Here is an 18,543-nt window from a genome sequence, read left to right on the forward strand (position 1 = left end):
CGCCAGGAGTAGTTCCTGAGTGCAAAGCCAGGAATAACTCCTAGGCATCGCTGGGTGTGACCCAAAAAGCAAAAAAAAAAAGAGAAAAGAAAAGATGGAGCTGCACATGTGCAGTGACTTTCATCTTTTTTATAAATAGGTTATTAGGTGATATTTTTGGGAGCCTGAATATTTAGTCTTAAGATGTCTTCATTTTTCAAAATATTTTTTTAAAATGTAAAGGATTTCTTTTTTATTTTTTTTGTTTTTTGGGTCACACTTGGCGATGCACAGGGGTTACTCCTGGCTTTGCACTCAGGAATTACTCCTGGCGGTGCACAGGGGACCCTGTGGGATGTTGGGAATCAAACCAGTTCGGCCACGTGCAAGGCAAATGCCCTACCCGCTGTACTATCACTCCAGCCCCGGATTTTTTTTTTTTTTTTTTATCTATGTGAAATTGGCTGGTGCTGAAAAAATTTGTCAAGTAGACTAAACTTTTGTAGGTTCATTTGTCTTTTCTTTTTTCAAAGAGCAATGTTGCACACCCAGCTGTGTTCACTGACTCTGGCCCTGTGCTCAAGGTTCACTCCCTGGCAGGGGTTGGGGAACTGTATGCAATGCCAGGGAAGGCAGAAGCCAGGTGAAAGGCAGGCTTGATTCTGTATAGTCAGTTTCTGTGGGGTCCTTCCTGATTGAAAAGACAGGGAGAGTCCAGTTCTGTCCTTTGTAACTACCACCCAGAAGACCTCCTTCCTGGTCGCTGTGAAGGTCTTGACGAAGAACATTATGAAGACTGTCCTCGTAATAGTTGGGCCCCTCATAGACGGGATAAGCAGGAGGTGTGTGACGAGTAACGGACTCATGAAGCTGTGCAGGTTTGGTAGTCAGAAGTGCATGCACACTGGTTTCCTGCCACAGTTGAGGGAGAGAAGGAACCATATCAAACAAGCTCAGATCAGAGCACCTTGGAGGGTGGCAGTGCCTTTCGGTTTCCTCATTTTGGAGTATGAGAGGCTCAGGCTGCTGATCGCTGGTCTGGTCTGAGGGCAGGTCGGGGAGCAAGAAACTCGATGGATGGGGCCATTTTCCACCTACTACTGCAGATGCCTGAGTTATCTGAGAAGTCAAATCCCATTGTTTTTATCCATTACATGACCCATTCCACATACCACTTCTCAAGTTTCCTAGTGAGTAGCTTTGTTTCTTGTTCATTGATTTTTTTTTGCTTTTTGGGTCACACCTGGCAATGCAAAGGGTTACTCCTGGCTTTGCACTCAGGAATTACCCCTGGTCATGCTCAGGGGACCATATGGGATGCTGGGATTTGAACCCGGGTCAGCCGCGTGCAAGGCAAACACCCTACCCGCTGTGCTATAGCTCCAGCCCTGCAGTTTTGTTTTACTTGACAGTCCGAGAGGCGTTTAAGACATGCTCGCAGAAGAAATATACATTTTTTGGGAGGATCACATGACTATCTCTGGAGGTTTTTGTGTTGTGGCCTGCCGGAGAGCAGCCTGTTCAACCCCTTTTTATTAAGTAGGTTGATGGACTAACCAATGATATTCAGCCACATAGGCAGAATATGTAAATTAACTTAGTCAATGGAAACAGTATCAAAGTCAGTTACATACCCGGAAGTATGGTCAGTTAAAGTAACAGTAACAGAAAACGACTTTTACATCCAAGCCTAGGTAGGCCTGAGATTATGGGATGTTGTATACCAACATGACTATTACATGTAGTTCTTAAAATAAGTTCAATTTATTTATTATTTTGCGTTTTGGGCCACACCTGGCGGTGCTCATTGGTTACTTCTGACTCTGTACTCAAGGTATCACTCCTGGTAGGCTTGGAGCACTAGAGATAGAGCCCCAATTGGTCATATGAAAGTCTTACCCACTATCACTCTGGCCCCTAAAATAAATTTTAAATACTATACAGTTGTTGGCCAACAATTACTCTCTAGTTTAATATTTTCCCTATGGATCAACATAATATGGTTTCTTGAATTAGAAATAACAATGAGGGTACCCTTTTATTTGAAAGCAAGCAAGTATCAGAAACTTTGAGTGTCATAAGTAGTTGAACCATTTTTAGTTAAAATGATCTGAACAGGATTGGGTGGGTGGATAAGCATCAATTGTCGTCAGTATCATACTCCTGCATGTATGTAGCTGTAGTTTTGTTTTGTACTTTTGGGCCACACACCTAGCAGTACTCAGCACTTATTCCTGGATCTGCTCTCAGGGATCACTCCTTGCGGGCTCCAGGGACCATTTGGGGTGCCAGGGATCGAACCCAGGCTGGCCACGTGTGAGGCAAACACCCTATCTGCTGTATTATTGCTCCGACTCCTCATTTGGTACTTTAATGACCCAGAAACAAAGAATGCAAATACAAACTGCAGGACACTTATATAGAGGTCTATAACAAAGATATCATACCTCAAAAAGTCCCCACCCACATAAAAGAGACCCATGTCAAAGTACACGCAAATTCAGAGAATGGAAGGGCTCTGAGCCTTGAGTCTGTTTGTCCCTAAGTAGAAATTGCCATGACGACTTGTTCAGTGATGCAAGTCTGTAAAGAGATCATTTTACATACTGTAAAGTGTAATACTGTAAAATCAGTATTTCACATGTACTAGAACTTTGGGTTAATAAAAGACTTAATGAAGTATCTTCGGGCCAGAGAGACAGTACAGCTGGTAGGGCGTTTGCCTTACGTGTGGCCGACCCGGGTTTGATCTCCAGCATCCTATATGGTTCCCCCAGCACTGCCAGGAGTAATTTCTGGGTGCAGAGCCAGAAGTAACCCCTGAGCATCACTGGGTGTGACCCAAAAAGCAAAAAAAAAAAAAAAAAGAAATGACGCTTCTTTACCATTTTAAAATGGAAATCTAAGCTTTTTTACTTTAAAATTTTAGAGACTTTTATCCTGACTTTGCTAGACATTTTGTAAAGGTATAGGGAAATTACAATTTGGCCATTACTGAAACAGAAATATTTGATCTCATCATTTGTCTTATTTTGTGGCTGATTTCACTCTGTTCACATGTGTTAGCCAGTGTTTTATGCTGATCAGATAATTCTTGAAAGTGTTGGACTTGGGGCTGGAGCAATAGCATAGCAGGTAGGGCATTTGCCTTGCACGCAGCCAACCTGGGTTCAATCCCCAGCATCCCATATGGTCCTCTCAGCACCGCCAGGAGTTAATTCCTGAGTGCAAAGCCAGGAGTAACCCCTGTGCATCGCCGGGTGTGACTTAAAAAGCAAAAAAAAAGTGTTGGACTGTTGAATTTTTTAGTGTAAAATCACAGAGAAAAGGCCAGATTTATTGTATAAATCTTTCTAGTAAACTTCTATTCCTACTTGTATTCTTTAAGCTTAAAATTTTGTGTGTAGTGTTTTTTGATTTTGCTTTTTGGGTCACACTTGTTGATGCACAGGGGTTACTCCTGGCTCTGCACTCAGGAATTACTCCTGGCAGTGCTCGGGACCATATGGGATGATGGGAATTGAACCTGGGTTGGCCACGTGCAAGGCAAATGCTCTACCTGCTGTGCTATCGTTCCAGCCCCCAAAATCTTTTTTATTGTTTAAGATTTCACAAATTAAGATTCAAAGTTAATAATAAAGTGAAGTTTCAGCTCAATTATTTTTAAAAAGTAATTTCTCAGATTTCTCTTAAAGCTCCTGGAGCTTTTTGATAGTGAAGACCCACGAGAGCGTGACTTCTTGAAAACAGTCCTGCACCGGGTCTACGGCAAGTTCCTGGGGTTGAGAGCTTTCATCCGGAAGCAGATCAACAACATCTTCCTCAGGTTAGTGCTCACATGTTCACAAGTGACACTTCCCCACCATATGTACTGCTTTCACTCCAGTTACTTTTGGTGAATTTTTAATATCAGCAACATTAAAATTTGACAGGGTGTTTGAGTGTAAAATCTTAGACTTTTTTGGGGCCAGAGAGAGTCCAGCAGGGAGGTGTCAACTCCTGCTGTGGGTGTCCACCCGTCCCAAGGTGCATTGGGGTTGCTCCTGGTTCTGCACTGGGGATCACTGCTGGTGAGACTTGGGGGACCACATAGGAAGCTGGGAAGCTGGGGGTGGAATCCAGGTCAGTTGTGCACAAGGCAAACTCCCTCCCCTCTGTACTATCACTCAGGCCACTCCAGTCCCTAAATATTTGACTTGAAATGATAATCTTAATATATAGCAAATTTCAGCAAACTGTGTTTTAAGAGGAAAAAACCCCTTTATGAGATTGTTGAAACTGACTGGTGACTGAGCAGCGCATAGTGTACTGACCCAGTATGTAGGGTGGTTGTGCAGTTGCTTTAGTCTTTCTGCTGCTGCTTTCTCTTATTGGAGTTTCTGATGTTTTGCTGTGTGTGTCTCCCTTAAATTCAGGTTTATATATGAAACAGAGCACTTCAATGGTGTTGCTGAACTCCTTGAAATATTGGGAAGGTGGGTATTGGTTTTATTGTTTTGGAGGGGTGGGTGCCATACCTGTCTGCTCAGGGTTTATTCCTGGCTCTGCCCTCAAGAATCACTCCTGGTGGTGCTCTAAGGACTGCGGGTGAATGTGGGGGATTGAATCCAGGTTGGCCATGTGCAAGGCAAGGCAAGCATCCTTTCTGCTGTACTGTCTCTGGCCCCAGGTGGTTGTTGTTGTTGTTTTTAAGATGAACTTTATATATCTTAGCTGGAGTTGGAGAAAACATTTTATATTTTAAGGTTTTAATAGAAAGCACAAGACATAATTTCTCAGTCTTTTATTTTTGGGGGGCCACAATTGGCAATGCTCAGGACTTATAGGGGTTAGGGGACCGTATACGTGCCAGAGATTGAACCGGTGGGCCTTGTGCAAGGCAGACACCTTAACCCCTGCACTACCTCTCTGGCCCCAGTTTCACATTTCTTTTATTTGGGTGGGGGGCACCACAACCAGTGGTACTCAGTCTTATTCCTGGCTCTGTATTTCAAGATCATGTGGGAAATCATGCAATGTTGGGGATCAAACTGGGGTCAGCCGCATGTAAGTCAAGAGACTTACGCCCTGTATGATCTCTTTGGCCCAAATAATGAAAATTCTGCAAATATTGTGATACTCAAGTTTTTTTTTCTTTCTTCCTCACATTTTATTTTCAACCTCCTATGTGAATATTTCATGATGATGATGATGATGACGATGATGATGATCATCATCATCGTCATCATCCTGTTGATCTTTGAATTTCTCGAGCGGTCTCAGTAATGTCTCCATTTGTCCTAGCCCTGAGATTTTAGAAGCCTCTCTCTACTCGTCCTTACCAACCATGCCGCATTGGAGGCTCTTTCAGGGTCAGGGTCAGAATGAGACCCAGCTTGTTACTGGTTTTGGCATATTAATACACCATGGGGACCTTGCGAAACCCTCCCATGTGGGCAGGAAACTCCCAGTAGTTTGCCAGGTTCTCCCAGAGGGAGAAGTAGGCTATAAGATATCATTAAATATTGATAATTAAATGAACATTTAATGATTAACAAATGCTATAAGAGAGCATAGTTTTTTTTTTTTTGGCTTTTTGGGTCACACCTGGCGATGCACAGGGGTTACTCCTGGCTCTTCACTCAGGAATTACCCCCTGCGGTGCTCAGGGGACCATATGGGATGCTGGGATTAGAACCCGGGTCGGCAGTGTGCAAGGCAAACGCCCTACCCGCTGTGCTATCACTCCAGCCCCAAGACAGCATAGATTTTATTTATTATATTTAGATTTAGTTTTAGATTATAACCTTCATCAAGGAAGGATAGCTGACATCATCAGGGACAATTTGGTTGCAAATGAAGCTTTGTTCTTTTTTGGTAATCCATTGTCCAAGTCTTTCCTTCCTGAAGACTTCCTCAATTTATGGGAGGTTTTGGGGGCAACTGTGATATGCTCTCCTCCTTGTTTGCCTTGGAAGAGAGTTCTTTTTTTTTTTTTTTTCTAGTTAAACAAAGATTTTATTGCTTGAATACACAAATTTATGCGACCAAGGCAGAGGCTGTTGATGATTCATATTTCCAGTTGGGGGGGAGGACTTGTTTGGTCTTGTAGTATCGGGCCAAACGGTGAATACGACTCTCAATGAGAATCAGATGGAATTTAGCATCCTTATCCTTCCTGTTCCTCTCAAGATGCTTCCGGACAGCAACAGCTTTCTTAATTAGGTGGTAGAGATCCTCAGGAAGATCAGGGGCAAGTCCTTTAAACTTCAGGATTCTGAGGATCTTATTGCCCGTCACAAAACGCACTTGGGCGACACCATGGGAGTCTCTCAGGATGACACCGATCTGGGACGGCGTCAGGCCCTTCTTGGCCAGCTTGTAGATCTGCTCCTTCACGTCGTTGGACGTGAGCTTCAGCCAGGTCGGGACGCTGCGGCGATAGGGCAGCGCCGACTGGGACAGGCCCTTCCCGGGAGCGTGCATGCGACCCATGATGGCGGCGGAAAAAGAGAGTTCTTTTTTTTCTTTTAATTGAATCACTGTGAGAGAGTTACAAAGCTTTCATGTATGAGTTTCAGTCATACGATGATCAGACACCCATCCTTTCACCAGTGCACATTTTTCACCACCAAAGTCCCCAGTATCTATCCCCATCCCAACCCTTCCCCTGCCTGTGTGGTAAACAATTTCCATAATACTCTCTACTTTGATTACATTCAATATTTCAACACCAGTCTCACCATTATTATTTGGAATTTTCCCGCTGTCACTCAAACCTGCTGAAAAGGCAATGCTAGACAATTTATTTGTATTGCTTGTTGTAAATAACATATGATGTCACATGGCTGCTTCTGAAATTCTAAAATTTTAATAATTAGGGTCTGGAGAGCTCTTTGCAGCGAGCTGCTTGGTTCTGAGATTCTTTTGTGTGTCTCTGGATCATGGCCATTAAGGAGCTTTCGTAGCCAGAAGCAGTTGGTGGGTGTCATCTTAGGGTCCCATGGGGCAGGGGGGACGAGAGGGACTGGCTCCCCCCATCCTGATGTTTAAGTTACTGCTCCCGAATACCTGGTCTTTTCACTGGGTTCTGGAAGATGGCGGCCTCCAGGATTCCTAGGGGGCAGGCAGAAGGACAGCACCTGTTCCTGTCTGGAGTAGTGAAATTGACCTATTGCAGAGTCCGGAGGCAAAGTCCAGAGGCATCTCTGCAGCGAGCTGCTCAGTTCTGAGATTCTTTTGTGTGTCTCTGAATCACAGCCATTAAGGAGCTTAAGTAGTAGCTGGAAGCAGTTGGTGGGCATTGTCTCAGCATCCCATCGGGTGGGGAGACAAGAGGGACTGGCTCCCCCCCATCCCGTGAAGCCTGGAATTTGCATTACTGCTCTCGCATACCTGGGCTTTTCATTGGGTTCTGGAACATGGCGGCCTCCAGGATTCCTAGGGGGCAGGGGGAGGGACAGCACCTGCTCCTGTCTGGAGTAGCCGGTGAAATTGACCGATTGCAAAGTCCAGAGGCATCCCTGCTGTGAGCTACTTGGTTCCAAGATTCTTTTGTGTCAATATTCATGGTTTTAGGAAGGGAAAACAAAGGCCGAACTGTGAAACTAGCACAGTGAGCTTACTGAACACAGAGATTACTGTGCCCTCACTGGCCACTGTGGTGTCCTCATGGGGCCGTGGAATGATGTGGACACACTACATAGGAATGGCCGGCAGGTAGCCATCAGAGTCATTCCACACAGGGCTGAAGCAGGGCCAGGCTCCTAATGGCCCCGTAATGGAGTCTCTACAGATGTAGAGTGGTGTCTCACCTAATACTGGCCCTGCCTCTTTCCCTGCAGTATTATCAATGGCTTTGCATTGCCGCTGAAGGCAGAACACAAGCAGTTTCTAATGAAGGTTCTCATTCCCATGCACACCGCCAAAGGACTGGCTCTGTTCCATGCGCAGGTGAGTACTGTTGGCAGGACTGAGGCAGGGAGAGGCACAGATCAGCTGTGACCAAAGTGTGGTGGACTTGGTGTTGGCAAATGAGTTCAGTGCAATGTAGCACTTAAGGGAAGGTCCTGACCGTGCTAGCTCAGAGTTCCTGATCAGTTACTGTCGATCTTACTACTCAGAGAATGATGGAAGCCTTAGGGTACATTTAGATATATGTTTGAATGGTTCAGTCTGGCCTTGACTTACTGATCAGAATTGCTACTTAAAAAGATTAAAAGTACTTTAAAAGTTACACAATTGTTAAATATATTCATTTGTATAGATTAAGATAAACCACATTAAAATCTGCCGAGTTCTTTCTTAACCAAATACTAAGATCTCATGTCACTGAATTATCTCCCCAGTAATATTGATGTTTTCTTCGTTGTTCTAGCTAGCCTACTGTGTGGTGCAGTTCCTGGAGAAAGACACAACACTGACAGAACCTGTAAGGATTGTTCATGATTTTCTTAGAACATGGCCTTTGTGTCACTTTAATACCTTTAGTATCATCAAACAGTAGTGGTCCTGCAAAGTCATCTATTAGCAACATTCCCTTCATCTTTTCCTATTTTCCTATGGGCACATAGCACCGTTCAAAGGTTTTAGTAGCCCATGTGGGTTTCTTGCATTCCCTGGAAGTTCCTTGAGGCTCAGTGTCCCTAGTTTCTAGAACAGTGCTCTGTATACAAAACACTCAGCAAGAAGATCCACATGAAGATGAGCAGGGATGGTGGGGGGGCTGGTTCAAGTAGGCATTGTGTTCGTTCACTTCAGAATGAAGAGCACTCAGAAATGATCAAGAATTTCCTGGAATTTACCAGCTTCATTGACTGTTTCTTTTTGTTTTTTTTTGGGCCACACTTGGCAGTGCTCAGGGCTAATTCCTGGCTCTGTCCTCAGGAATCACACCTGGTAGGCTTTGGGGGGGACCAGATGTTGTGCTAGGGATTGAACCCGGGTCAGCTGTATGCAAGTGAGCACTCTCCCCACTTACTGTGTGTCCAGCAACTTCATTGTTTAATTCATGTTAAATTTGTATGCAGGTGATCAGAGGATTGCTCAAATTCTGGCCAAAAACGTGCAGTCAAAAAGAGGTATGTCTGTTCAGTAAAGCCGTGACTTTTACCAGACCTCCTTCCCATCTGGGGAGGTGGTGGGGCAGGAGAGCCCACCCCAGAATCTTGCCACCTCAACAGTGTCACTCAATTCTTCTGACCAGGTGATGTTCTTAGGAGAGATTGAAGAGATCTTAGATGTCATTGAACCAACACAGTTTAAAAAAATCGAAGAGCCCCTCTTTAAGCAGATGTCCAGGTGTGTGTCCAGTTCTCACTTCCAGGTACGGCCTTTTGGGGGAGCCGGGGTCAGGCTGTCCCTTTCCTTCCTCTCGACATTTCCCACATGTCTCCGTGTCTTGTGTCTTTTCCAGGTTGCAGAGAGGGCTCTGTACTTTTGGAATAATGAATATATCCTTAGTTTGATTGAGGAGAATATTGATAAAATTCTACCAATCATGTTCGGCAGTTTATATAAAATCTCCAAAGAACACTGGAATCAGTAAGTGTTTTTGTCATTTTTGTTTAGTCATTTGATCTGACTTGTGTATGAAACCCGTATAGATTCAAAAGTTAGAACTCAGGCCCTTTGTCTAAATAGATTCCATGTCTCTGTTAGCCCTGGTATGCACAGGGTGCCCTCACAGCCCCCTGCCATGAGCCTCTTCCCAGTGTGGGCCTGTGTGTGTTGTTTTCAAGGAGCAGCTGTGAATCTTCGCCAAGTAGGGCTGTCTGCTGGGCACACTCCACTGTAGGATATCAGCCTCACCTCTGTGGGAAGCCTAAGGGGCTGGCATGGCTGCTCCCACATGGCATGTTCTCATCTCCTCCTAAGGCTGTTTTACTCTGTGTTTGACAGGATACATTCAGCTACAGAAGAGATAGAGGGGGCTGGTAAGATAGTACAGCAGGCAAGGCACTTGCTTTGCATGCAGTCAGTACAGGTTCAACCCCTGGTACCACATATGGGTCCCTGAGCCCACCAGAAATGATTGCTAAGCATAGAGCTAGGAGTAAGCGCTAAGCACAGCCAGTGTGGCACAGAAACAAATCAAAAGGCAGCTAGAGACTGAAGCCTGTGCAGGGACGACTCAGTCCACTCGCCCGCATATCACCCACCCAGGCTCACTCTTGTTCCAGGACCATTGTCGCGCTGGTGTACAATGTGCTGAAAACACTGATGGAGATGAATGGCAAGCTCTTCGATGACCTCACCAGCTCCTATAAAGCTGAGAGACAAAGGTGAGGCCCAGCGGCAGAGCTGAGTGGAGCCTTTTGACTGAGTGAAAAGAGCACTTCAGCCAGGCACCCAGCATCATGTCTTTCCAGCTCTGATATCTGCACCACAGACTGAAAATACCTTCTGTGAACTGTTGGTGTCTACCTGGGTGCACACCACAAGCTTACTTTCCCCCTAGTCTTGAATTTAAGATACACTTAATTTTTTACCTTTTTGGTTTTGAGGCGACACGTGGAGATGCTCAGGGATTACCCCTGGCTCTGTAGTCAGGAACTACTCCTAGTGGTGCCCAGGGGATCATATGGGATGCCAGGGATTGAACCTGGGTTGGCTGCGTGCAAGGCAAGCACCATATTGCTATATAACACCATACTCTGATCCCAAGAGCACATTTTAGTAAGATCACTTGCTTCAGCATGCCAGGATTGAATCTGGGCCTGTATATGCTCAGCCTGAGCCACCTCTCCAAGCCTTCTGAGTACTGATAGGTCCAGGTAAGTGAGTAAAGCCAGCATAGAGGAACAGCCTTATGGGTCACCGTTTTCTCCATTCCCTGCCAGCATCCATGCTTCTGACTGGTGGGCCGAACCTCCCCCACTCCCTGCTCTCGCTTTGATCTGCTAGAATGGGTCTTGGCGCTCACACCCACTCAGAAAGCTTTGTCACAGGAAAGAGAGTGCTGCCTCCTGATCAGGGCTGGGTGCTTCAGATAGGAGGTCTCCTCTGAGCTGAGTGTCTATTGGTGGTTTCTTAGGCTACTGAGGTCAAGGCCGTAGGAAACTGAAGAGCTTTCCAGCAGGAGTAAGGGGCTGTCGCTTGAGCAATGTCCTGCAGGTTCATGCAGTCCTTCAGAATAGTCTGGGGCAAAGAAATGTTGAAATATCCGGGCTGAGAGGAGGACTGGTTCAGAGCTAGCTCATTTGAGGCCCACCACCACTGAGTGGCGGGACACACCCCTGAGGTGGCGTCAGCATGATGCGGGGCTGTGCACCCCCTCCAGGGCAGCGTAGTGAGGCTGGGTGAGCAGGTTTCTGATCACAACTCTGATTTATCTGCAGAGAGAAGAAGAAGGAATTGGAACGTGAAGAATTATGGAGAAAATTAGAGGATTTAAAGCTAAAGAAAGTGCTGGAGATGCACAACAGTACCTACGATCTGGATGAGAGCAGCCCCAGCAGCACAGGGGCCAAATAAAGGGCCTTGCCGCCGGGGCAACCTCTACACTTTTGAAATATGTAAAAATTATGAAACCTCATCAGTATAATTAAAAAGCCAATTTTTTCTCTGGCAACTGTCACTGAGCTGTGTCACAGCCACAGTATACTGTGCCCTCTGTCCATTGATTCTGTCACCTCTGAAGTCCACAGAAATGAATTTATCACCGACACGAGTGAGGTTATCACGGGAGTGGTCAGGACGCTTAACTCGATCGTGCTCATGTTAGACCCGGAGTGTCTGCTCCGCTCCGTGTACTTCCCTCATAGTCTTCCTTTCACTGCTGCAGCCTTACTCACAGCCAAGGTCAAGGGGGTCTTCTGGAGTGGAACTAAGGGGGGGCCTGGCCCTCCCTCCCTTTACTGGTGATATTACCTACTCTGGGATTTGAGCAAAAGACTTAAATCTCCAGGCTTTTTAAAGCACAAAATAGAAAAGCTGGGAAAGTAAACCAAATTCTGCACTGTTCTCTCTTCCTCTGCGGCTCCTGAGTGGGGCTTGCAGTCTCCCCCTACCCCCGACGGCTCCCTCACTGCCTGGCTTTGCGTTCAGGAGCACAGTCGCTTTCTCTCTGGCCACGGAGAGGGCTTGTCTGCCCTTCACTGGCCGAGGATATCCCCTCTGTTTCCTGAGTACCATTCCAGTCTCTTCAGTTGCAGTTATGTGGAAACTGTTTTGTAATGAAAGATCTTCATTGCGGGATTGCGCAGCATTTAATAAAGTCTATGTTTGTATTTTGCCTTATGTCATGTTTGCTTTTTCCGTTCTCAGCATTTTCCATTCTCAGTGCCTGCACCTATGCCCTCAGCCGCTACCCCGCTACATGGCAACACAGACATGAGAAACCTCCAGAGAAATTGACCATGCTGGGTGTGCCAGGACCCTCAGCCCTGCTCGGGCAGTCCCTGTGGTGTTCACAGCGGGCCTCACTGCCCACAATTACCTGACCTGGGAGGTAAGCAGGGTGAAGGGTCCAGTCATGAGGCCCCACAAAGCAGAGGTACAGACAGGCACACTGGCACATGCACTCCTGTTGGACCAACTGGACTTTTATTCACCCTAGGAGGATCATCCCCATATACCAATTCGACCCCACACACAGGCCAGACCCCACCAGGTGGTCCCTCTCAGTTTTAGCTCAGTGTCTTCAATGTGCCACGCAGCTCAGGCAGCCAGCCTGTCCACAGGAAAGTCTTGCCAGGCGCCTCCACCCTGTGCTAAGTGCTTAAACTGAGAGTGCTGGTCAGATGTGTGGCAGGTGAAGCCGGTCACGTGGGGCAGCTTTGGGTCCACTTCTATCCACTTTGAGACTCCATGGTGAACAGCACAAGCAGACGCTGGCTACACATCAAACAAGAAAAGTCAGGCCACAAATTCAGGAAACTCACTCTCCCACCCATCGTCTATAACCCTCATGCATGTCCGCACAAACTCTCGAAGGTGGCCTTTGACTTGACCACTCAGATGATGTCCACACTGCCTTCAGATGAAACAGCCGATCGTCCTGGAAGCCCAGCTTCTTCACGGGAGTATGGTGCAGCCAGTGGCTTAGGGAGCCAGGGCAGATGGGGCGCATGGGGGACAGCCCCAGGGGACCTCAGTTTATGTGGTTTGCTGTCCAGCCGCTTTCTCAGGTAGCGTCTTCGGACCTTGATCATCCACTTGACACTGAGTTTGGCGAACTCTGCAGCCTTGAAGAGCGCCAGGAAGGCCCCACAGAGGAGTGCGATGGTGTTCCAGGGGTTGGCTGTGACGATCTGAGAGAGAACGGTTCCGCTAGCAAGGGACCCTGGAAACCCTCCTTATTCTCTCCCCACTAGTGTCAGAGCTTGGTCTGAGGAAATGCCTGCAAGTATGACCCAGTGACCCCCAGGCTGGCAGCAAGTGGCCCCGCTGAAGCGAATCTCCCAGCCCTGCCACCACGCCAGGGGCCCCCAGGAGCCCAGCACCCATATGGAGCGTTAGAGATGCAGCTGGTTGTGAACTGCAGAACGCTGGGGACTAAGCCTCATAGGCCAAAACAAGCTGTCCCTGAAATGGGAAACAGGCCTGTCAGAGTCACCAGTGCCAGGCCTGTCAACCCTGGTCTGAGGGCATGGCAGTGACGTTTCCCCGATGGCCACACCGCTACCCCTACTCACATCCTGGACCTGCTGGATGAAAGGGTCCTTCCACTCAAACACCACGAAGAACAGCTGCATGTGTTTCTCGGCCTCTGGCCGCCGGTCAATATAGTTAACCACACTGGTCTGTGCGGAGAGTGGCATTAGGTGGGCTGCTGCCTGCTGCCCGCTACCTATGTCAACCCGCCAGGGCGGAGGCAATCCCCAAGCTCATGCCCCCCATCCCCCGGCAGCCCCAGGGCCAGTGCATCCTCGAGCTGTGCCTGCCACCCAGGTCAGCCCTTGGCACCACCAGGAAGGCCCAGAAATCTCAAATTTGTCTGGAGGTTCATGTTCCCATACCCGGTGTGCTGGCATGGAGCTGTGGGAACACAACAGCAACCACAGATTAGGATAGGGGTGTCCCCGGGGTCAGAGCCTGGCTAGAGGGCTCTCCAGATGGTCAGTCTCACAGAAGGACACAAGGAACATGTCCCAGGCTGGCCCCGAAGGAAAGTGCCAGAACACCCTTTCCCAAAGGCATCCAGACAGCAGCCCAGTGGCCATCACTCAAGCCCTGGGTGGTCCTCTTTAGCAGATAGGTGGGTGAGCAGAGCCAGGCTCTGTGGGTGCTCCTCCAGCCCACTTCTCACCCACCTGTGTGCCCTGTTCCCAGCCCCCAGGCGGACACAGTGCTGCCACACCGTGCTCGGGCCCATGTCTTGGGGCACTAGACTGAGACAAATGAGATAAACCAGGTACTTGCTGCTGTTTCCCAGGCCCCCTTTCCCTCAGCTGGGGCTGCTGTCTCAGCATGGGCTCCTGGGGGCCCCCTGTCCCCTTTAGAGGACAGTAAGACAGGCACGTGCTCCTCACCAGGGTCCAGCCTACCTCCTGCCGGAATTCCACAGCCTCCCGTCCGTCCTCCTCCTGCGTCTTCACCAGTGACATCTTAACCCAGGTGCGGAAGCCACCTGAGAAGCGCCAGCTGGAATAGGCGCTCTCGCAGGCCTGCATAAAACCCGCCCTGTCGGGGCTGTGGACAGGGCTGGTCAGCAGGGTACTAGAAGGCCCCGGGCTAGAACCCCGCCTGCAGCCCCCCCCCCCCCCCCGCTGCACCTCTGGAGGAAGTCCTGGAAGGAGGAGAAGAGCAGGTAGCTGATGGCGCTGAAGTCCTCGCTGCTGCCGTTGAGACGCAGCTGCAGGAAGACCAGCTCGCGCTTCTTCACCTCCCGGGGCCCCCGCACCACCAAGGCCGACTTCTGTAGGGCGGCAACTGGTGAGCTGGGGCGCCACCTGGACCTTCTGCCTGAAGCCTCAGGGCTCATAGTTGTTGACCAGTCTGTGCCAGGAGCAAACGTCTCCCCACCAACCTCCTCCCTCTGACCATGTCTTCCTACCGCTGTCTTCACAACTCTGAGCAAGGGTCTGGTACCTTCCACCTTCTTCCTCGAGCTCTCGGGTTCTTCCCGCTAAGGAAGGCTACAAGCACCAACAGCACCTCTGCTTCCCACATCGCCAGAGCGCTCCTTCTGAACCCACTCTTTTTTTTTTTTTTTTTGCTTTTTGGGTCACACCTGGCGATGCTCAGGGGTTACTCCTGGCTCTGCACTCAGGAATTACTCCTGGTGGTGCTCAGGGAACCATATGGGAATGCTGGGAATCGAACCTGGGTCAGCCTCGTGCAAGGCAAACGCCCTACCCGCTGTCCTATCTCTCCAGCCCCCCTCCCCGAGCCCACTCTTGTTCCCCACCAAGGAGTCCCCCAGTGCTCTCTAGCCTGGCAGCCCTCCCTCCTTCTTTCCCTTCCTCCCTGACTCTCCCAATTGTGGGAGTGGACACGGTGCGGGAGGTGCAGGTGAGATCTGGGACGGGGGCTCCTTTGTGCAGGTTGGCACCCGTGGGCTCCTAGGATGCAGGCTGGGGGTCCCGGACCTTTCCTGCCCACCTTGGGTCGGGCTTTCTCATTCATGCATCAGTAGACCCAACATGCTGCTTGTATTTCCCACCCACCCCACAAATGCTCAGATCTAGGGGTCCCCTGCACTACAGAGAGAAGGTGGAGCAGGAGTGGGGGTGCCCCAGGAGTGGTCATCACCAGGGTCTGGTTGGAGAAAGGGTCCGTGTAGTTGACTGTGCGCGTGTCACACTCCATGAGCCCGTGCTGTCCTGGACTCTGCAGACGGGGGATGGTCTCATAGTGGTGCTGACAGCTCAGCAGTTGTGCCTGCCCAGGGTACAGTGCGATGCCTGGGGAACAGACGAGGTTCAGGGTCACCACCCACCCGATGCCCTGAGGCCCAAGCCCAGGTCCCAAGCATGAGACTCAAACTGGGTCCCCACAGGGGAGCAGTGGGGCCCCTGGCTCTGCCCAGGGAACAGGAGAGACAAGGCAGGCTGCGGACCCGAGGCAGGCGCCTCTGAGCTCCACCTCCAGATCCCCCGGTGGCAGCCACAGCAACCAAGCTGGGCTCTGAGTGGCAGGACCCTCTTCCCGCGGCCGGACCTCCCGCCCCTCACTCCCACTTCTCTGCTTGGCTTCGGCTCCAGCTGGATGCCCTGGCGCAGTCCCTGTCTCCCGCGCTGTCTGGGCCCTACCTGGGGCCTTGTACTGCTGCACCTCCTGGTAGGACACGGACATGACAGGGTGCTTGAGCTTCTCTCGGAAGTCGGTGATGGTCTGGTAGACCAGGAAGACAGCCACCGCCATGAGCAGCAGGTAGATGAGGATGAGCAGCACAGAAGCCACGTTCTTGAGACAGGCCTTGCTCACGTGGCGGCCGCGGCTAGGGGGCTCGCTGGCCAGGGCTGCGGACAGCACCCTGTCACTGCCTCTGGGCCTGCTCTCCCAGCAGCCCCCACCCGGCCAGACCACTGTCAGCACTGAATGAAACCTTGAGAGGCCACGGCCTCCCTCTCACTTGGCAGGAGGCCCCGCAGACAAGCGCAGCCAGCACTGTAGGGGGTCAACCTCCGAGCAGCCCGTGGGGGCCCTGGCACAGGACAGAGTCCCCGCCTGGGGCTGGGCCCATGTGTGGCGGCTCATCACAAGAGCTATGACCCTCTGTGGGGTCCAGGATAGAGCGTGAGAGGTGAATGTAAGCCTGTGTGTGCAGGACGCAGGGTTCAAGCCCCACTGCCACTAAACAAAGCCTAACAAAAACCAGAGAGAAAAACTGAAAAGGTAAAAGAGGCCACGCATTGCTGCACTGGAGGCAGAGCTGCGGCCTGAGCCAGGGCTCTGGGCCTACAGGGAGCCTGAGGCCTGGACACCAGCACCAAGGCCAGGCCCTGGAGCTGTGTGCAGGAAGGTGCAGCTGCTTAAGTCTTTAGGGCTCCGCAGCACCGCAGAGAGGTAGAGATCCGACATCAGGCGCCGCCGCACCTCACCTGGGAAGACGCCGGGACTGGGGACTCGGACTGTGGGCGCCTGGTCCTGCTCCAAGTCCTCCACCACCTGCTCCAAGTCCTCACTCAGCTGCAGGGGACGAGGCGGTCAGAAGTGAGGGCAGGACAAAGGGGGACCTGCTGCTCAGCCAGCACCCGGGCACCGGGCCTTAAGGCCACTCTGGGAACAAGATCCTTGTCCAGGGAAGCCCATCTCATGTGCTGGTCAGAGACAGAAGTCAACACAACACAGTCCACGCCCATGGCACCTGGGGTCACATGCAAGCTGGCCTAGGTCCCCAGTCACGACTGGCGGTGGGGTACAGTGCAGCCGATTTCAGTCCCGAGCCCTCCTTGGCCTGTGGCCAGGAGCTCCTCACCTGGTGCCCAGCCTGAGAGCCACAGAACCCAGGGGGGCTTCAGGAGGGGCCACAGCCGGCAGGTGGGAGCCTTCGAGGGTGACTCTGGGGATGGCTGAGAGGCAGCCGAGCCCAGCCTGGGCAAGCAGGAGGGTCAGCATTTCTGTCCACATCTGGGAGTGCTGCCTCTGTCGCCCCCAACACTGGGCAACACCCCACCATGAAGGCAGCCCCACAAGGCACCACCTGCCCTGGAAATTGGGGGGCCACCTAGAGGTAGAGCAAAGTGGGACCTGAGCTCTGGCCCTGCCCATGCACCCCTCCTAGCTCGGCTCTCCTGGGGTGCACTGGAACCTACTGACTTCCGGCTTGGGCAGATTATCCCCAGCACCAGCAGGAAGCCGTGGGTCCCCAGATCCTACACCAGCTAACGGCACGTATCCCACTCTGCTGGCCAACCCGGGAGGTTAGAGGAACAGGAGCTCACGAGGGCATCTTTCTAGACGGTTCTCTGCATAGGGTGGGCGCTGGGAGATGAGCTGCAGCCTCACATGTCCTGGAGTTACCCGTGGGAGAGCCAGTCACCCGGGGTAACACTGCGGGACTGGAGGGGACTCAGGCTCACAAATCCAAAAGAGGCAGAGTTTTGAGGTGGGCTGGGCTGGGCAGTGCCCGGGGTGTAGGGTGCAGAGTCAGGCTGGGGACGGGGGCGGGCCAGGCAGGCTGGGGCAACTGCGGGAGGAGGACGGGAAGGCGGGAGCGGGGCGCTGGGCTGCGGGGAGGCCGGGCGCCGCCGTCCGCCGGGTGGAGACAAAAAAGCGGAAAGCGAGCGCGCGCGCGGGGCGGCGCTGCAGCCCCTCGGCACACACGTGCCCGAGCGGGGGCCGGTGCGGGCGCGGCCCCGCTCCCTGTCCGCCGCCCGCCGCGCGGGACCCCCGCCGCCCCGAGGAGCAGCTCCCGCGGCCGCCGGGCCCTCCCCGCCCGCCGCACCTCCTGGTAGGACGTGGAGCGCTCCTGCCGCGGCATGGCCTGCGTGGGCGACGCACACTGGGCGCAGGTGGGCCCGGGAGCGCCGCGAGGCAAACGCGCGGCCGCAGCCCGTGCCCCGCCGGGACCGGGTTCCGAGCGGCCGCCGGATCAGTGCCTGCCGGGCCGAGCCAGGTGGGCAGGGCTCGCGCATGCGCCGCGCGCGGCTGCGCGGGGCCTGTCGGGAAATGCAGTCCCGGGCCCCAGCCTCGGAG

General features: G+C 51.4%; 3 protein-coding genes across 5 annotated transcripts in view; 1 reads left to right on the forward strand and 2 right to left on the reverse strand.

Moving 5' to 3' along the window:
- PPP2R5A (protein phosphatase 2 regulatory subunit B'alpha) overlaps positions 1 to 12,198 on the forward strand; it is a 38,852-nt gene extending 26,654 nt beyond the window's left edge. Inside the window, exons 5-13 of the mRNA XM_055144392.1 lie at positions 3,675 to 3,805; positions 4,395 to 4,454; positions 7,803 to 7,911; positions 8,336 to 8,389; positions 8,988 to 9,038; positions 9,164 to 9,283; positions 9,374 to 9,501; positions 10,140 to 10,241; positions 11,298 to 12,198. Of these exons, the coding sequence (XP_055000367.1) occupies positions 3,675 to 3,805; positions 4,395 to 4,454; positions 7,803 to 7,911; positions 8,336 to 8,389; positions 8,988 to 9,038; positions 9,164 to 9,283; positions 9,374 to 9,501; positions 10,140 to 10,241; positions 11,298 to 11,433 (891 nt within the window). The 3' untranslated portion in view covers positions 11,434 to 12,198. The remainder of the gene's footprint in view (positions 1 to 3,674; positions 3,806 to 4,394; positions 4,455 to 7,802; positions 7,912 to 8,335; positions 8,390 to 8,987; positions 9,039 to 9,163; positions 9,284 to 9,373; positions 9,502 to 10,139; positions 10,242 to 11,297) is intronic.
- LOC101546565 (40S ribosomal protein S13-like) lies at positions 4,496 to 7,795 on the reverse strand. The gene has a single exon (XM_055144397.1). The coding sequence runs from the start codon at positions 6,451 to 6,453 to the stop codon at positions 5,998 to 6,000; it is 456 nt and encodes a 151-aa protein (XP_055000372.1). The 5' UTR covers positions 6,454 to 7,795; the 3' UTR covers positions 4,496 to 5,997.
- A 276-nt stretch (positions 12,199 to 12,474) lies between the features above and the next one.
- On the reverse strand, positions 12,475 to 18,426 carry PACC1 (proton activated chloride channel 1). 3 transcript variants are annotated; one of them, XM_055144394.1, is made up of 9 exons: positions 18,293 to 18,407; positions 17,324 to 17,439; positions 16,947 to 17,034; positions 16,155 to 16,364; positions 15,655 to 15,806; positions 14,676 to 14,818; positions 14,448 to 14,592; positions 13,596 to 13,703; positions 12,477 to 13,211 (listed from the first exon to the last, which is right to left on the reverse strand). In XM_055144394.1, exons 4-9 carry the CDS (start codon positions 16,264 to 16,266, stop codon positions 12,915 to 12,917), a joined length of 957 nt encoding a protein of 318 aa, XP_055000369.1. In that variant the 5' UTR covers positions 16,267 to 16,364; positions 16,947 to 17,034; positions 17,324 to 17,439; positions 18,293 to 18,407; the 3' UTR covers positions 12,477 to 12,914. The 3 variants fall into 3 exon arrangements, with proteins under 3 accessions (XP_055000368.1, XP_055000369.1, XP_055000370.1); XM_055144393.1 differs by lacking the exon at positions 17,324 to 17,439 and having other exon boundaries at positions 12,475 to 13,211; positions 18,293 to 18,426; XM_055144395.1 differs by lacking the exons at positions 12,477 to 13,211; positions 14,448 to 14,592; positions 17,324 to 17,439 and having other exon boundaries at positions 13,592 to 13,703; positions 18,293 to 18,426.
- Between the last annotated feature and the right edge of the window lie 117 nt (positions 18,427 to 18,543).

This window comes from Sorex araneus, chromosome 7 (assembly GCF_027595985.1).
Source record: "Sorex araneus isolate mSorAra2 chromosome 7, mSorAra2.pri, whole genome shotgun sequence".
Classification (NCBI taxonomy): Eukaryota; Metazoa; Chordata; class Mammalia; order Eulipotyphla; family Soricidae; genus Sorex; species Sorex araneus.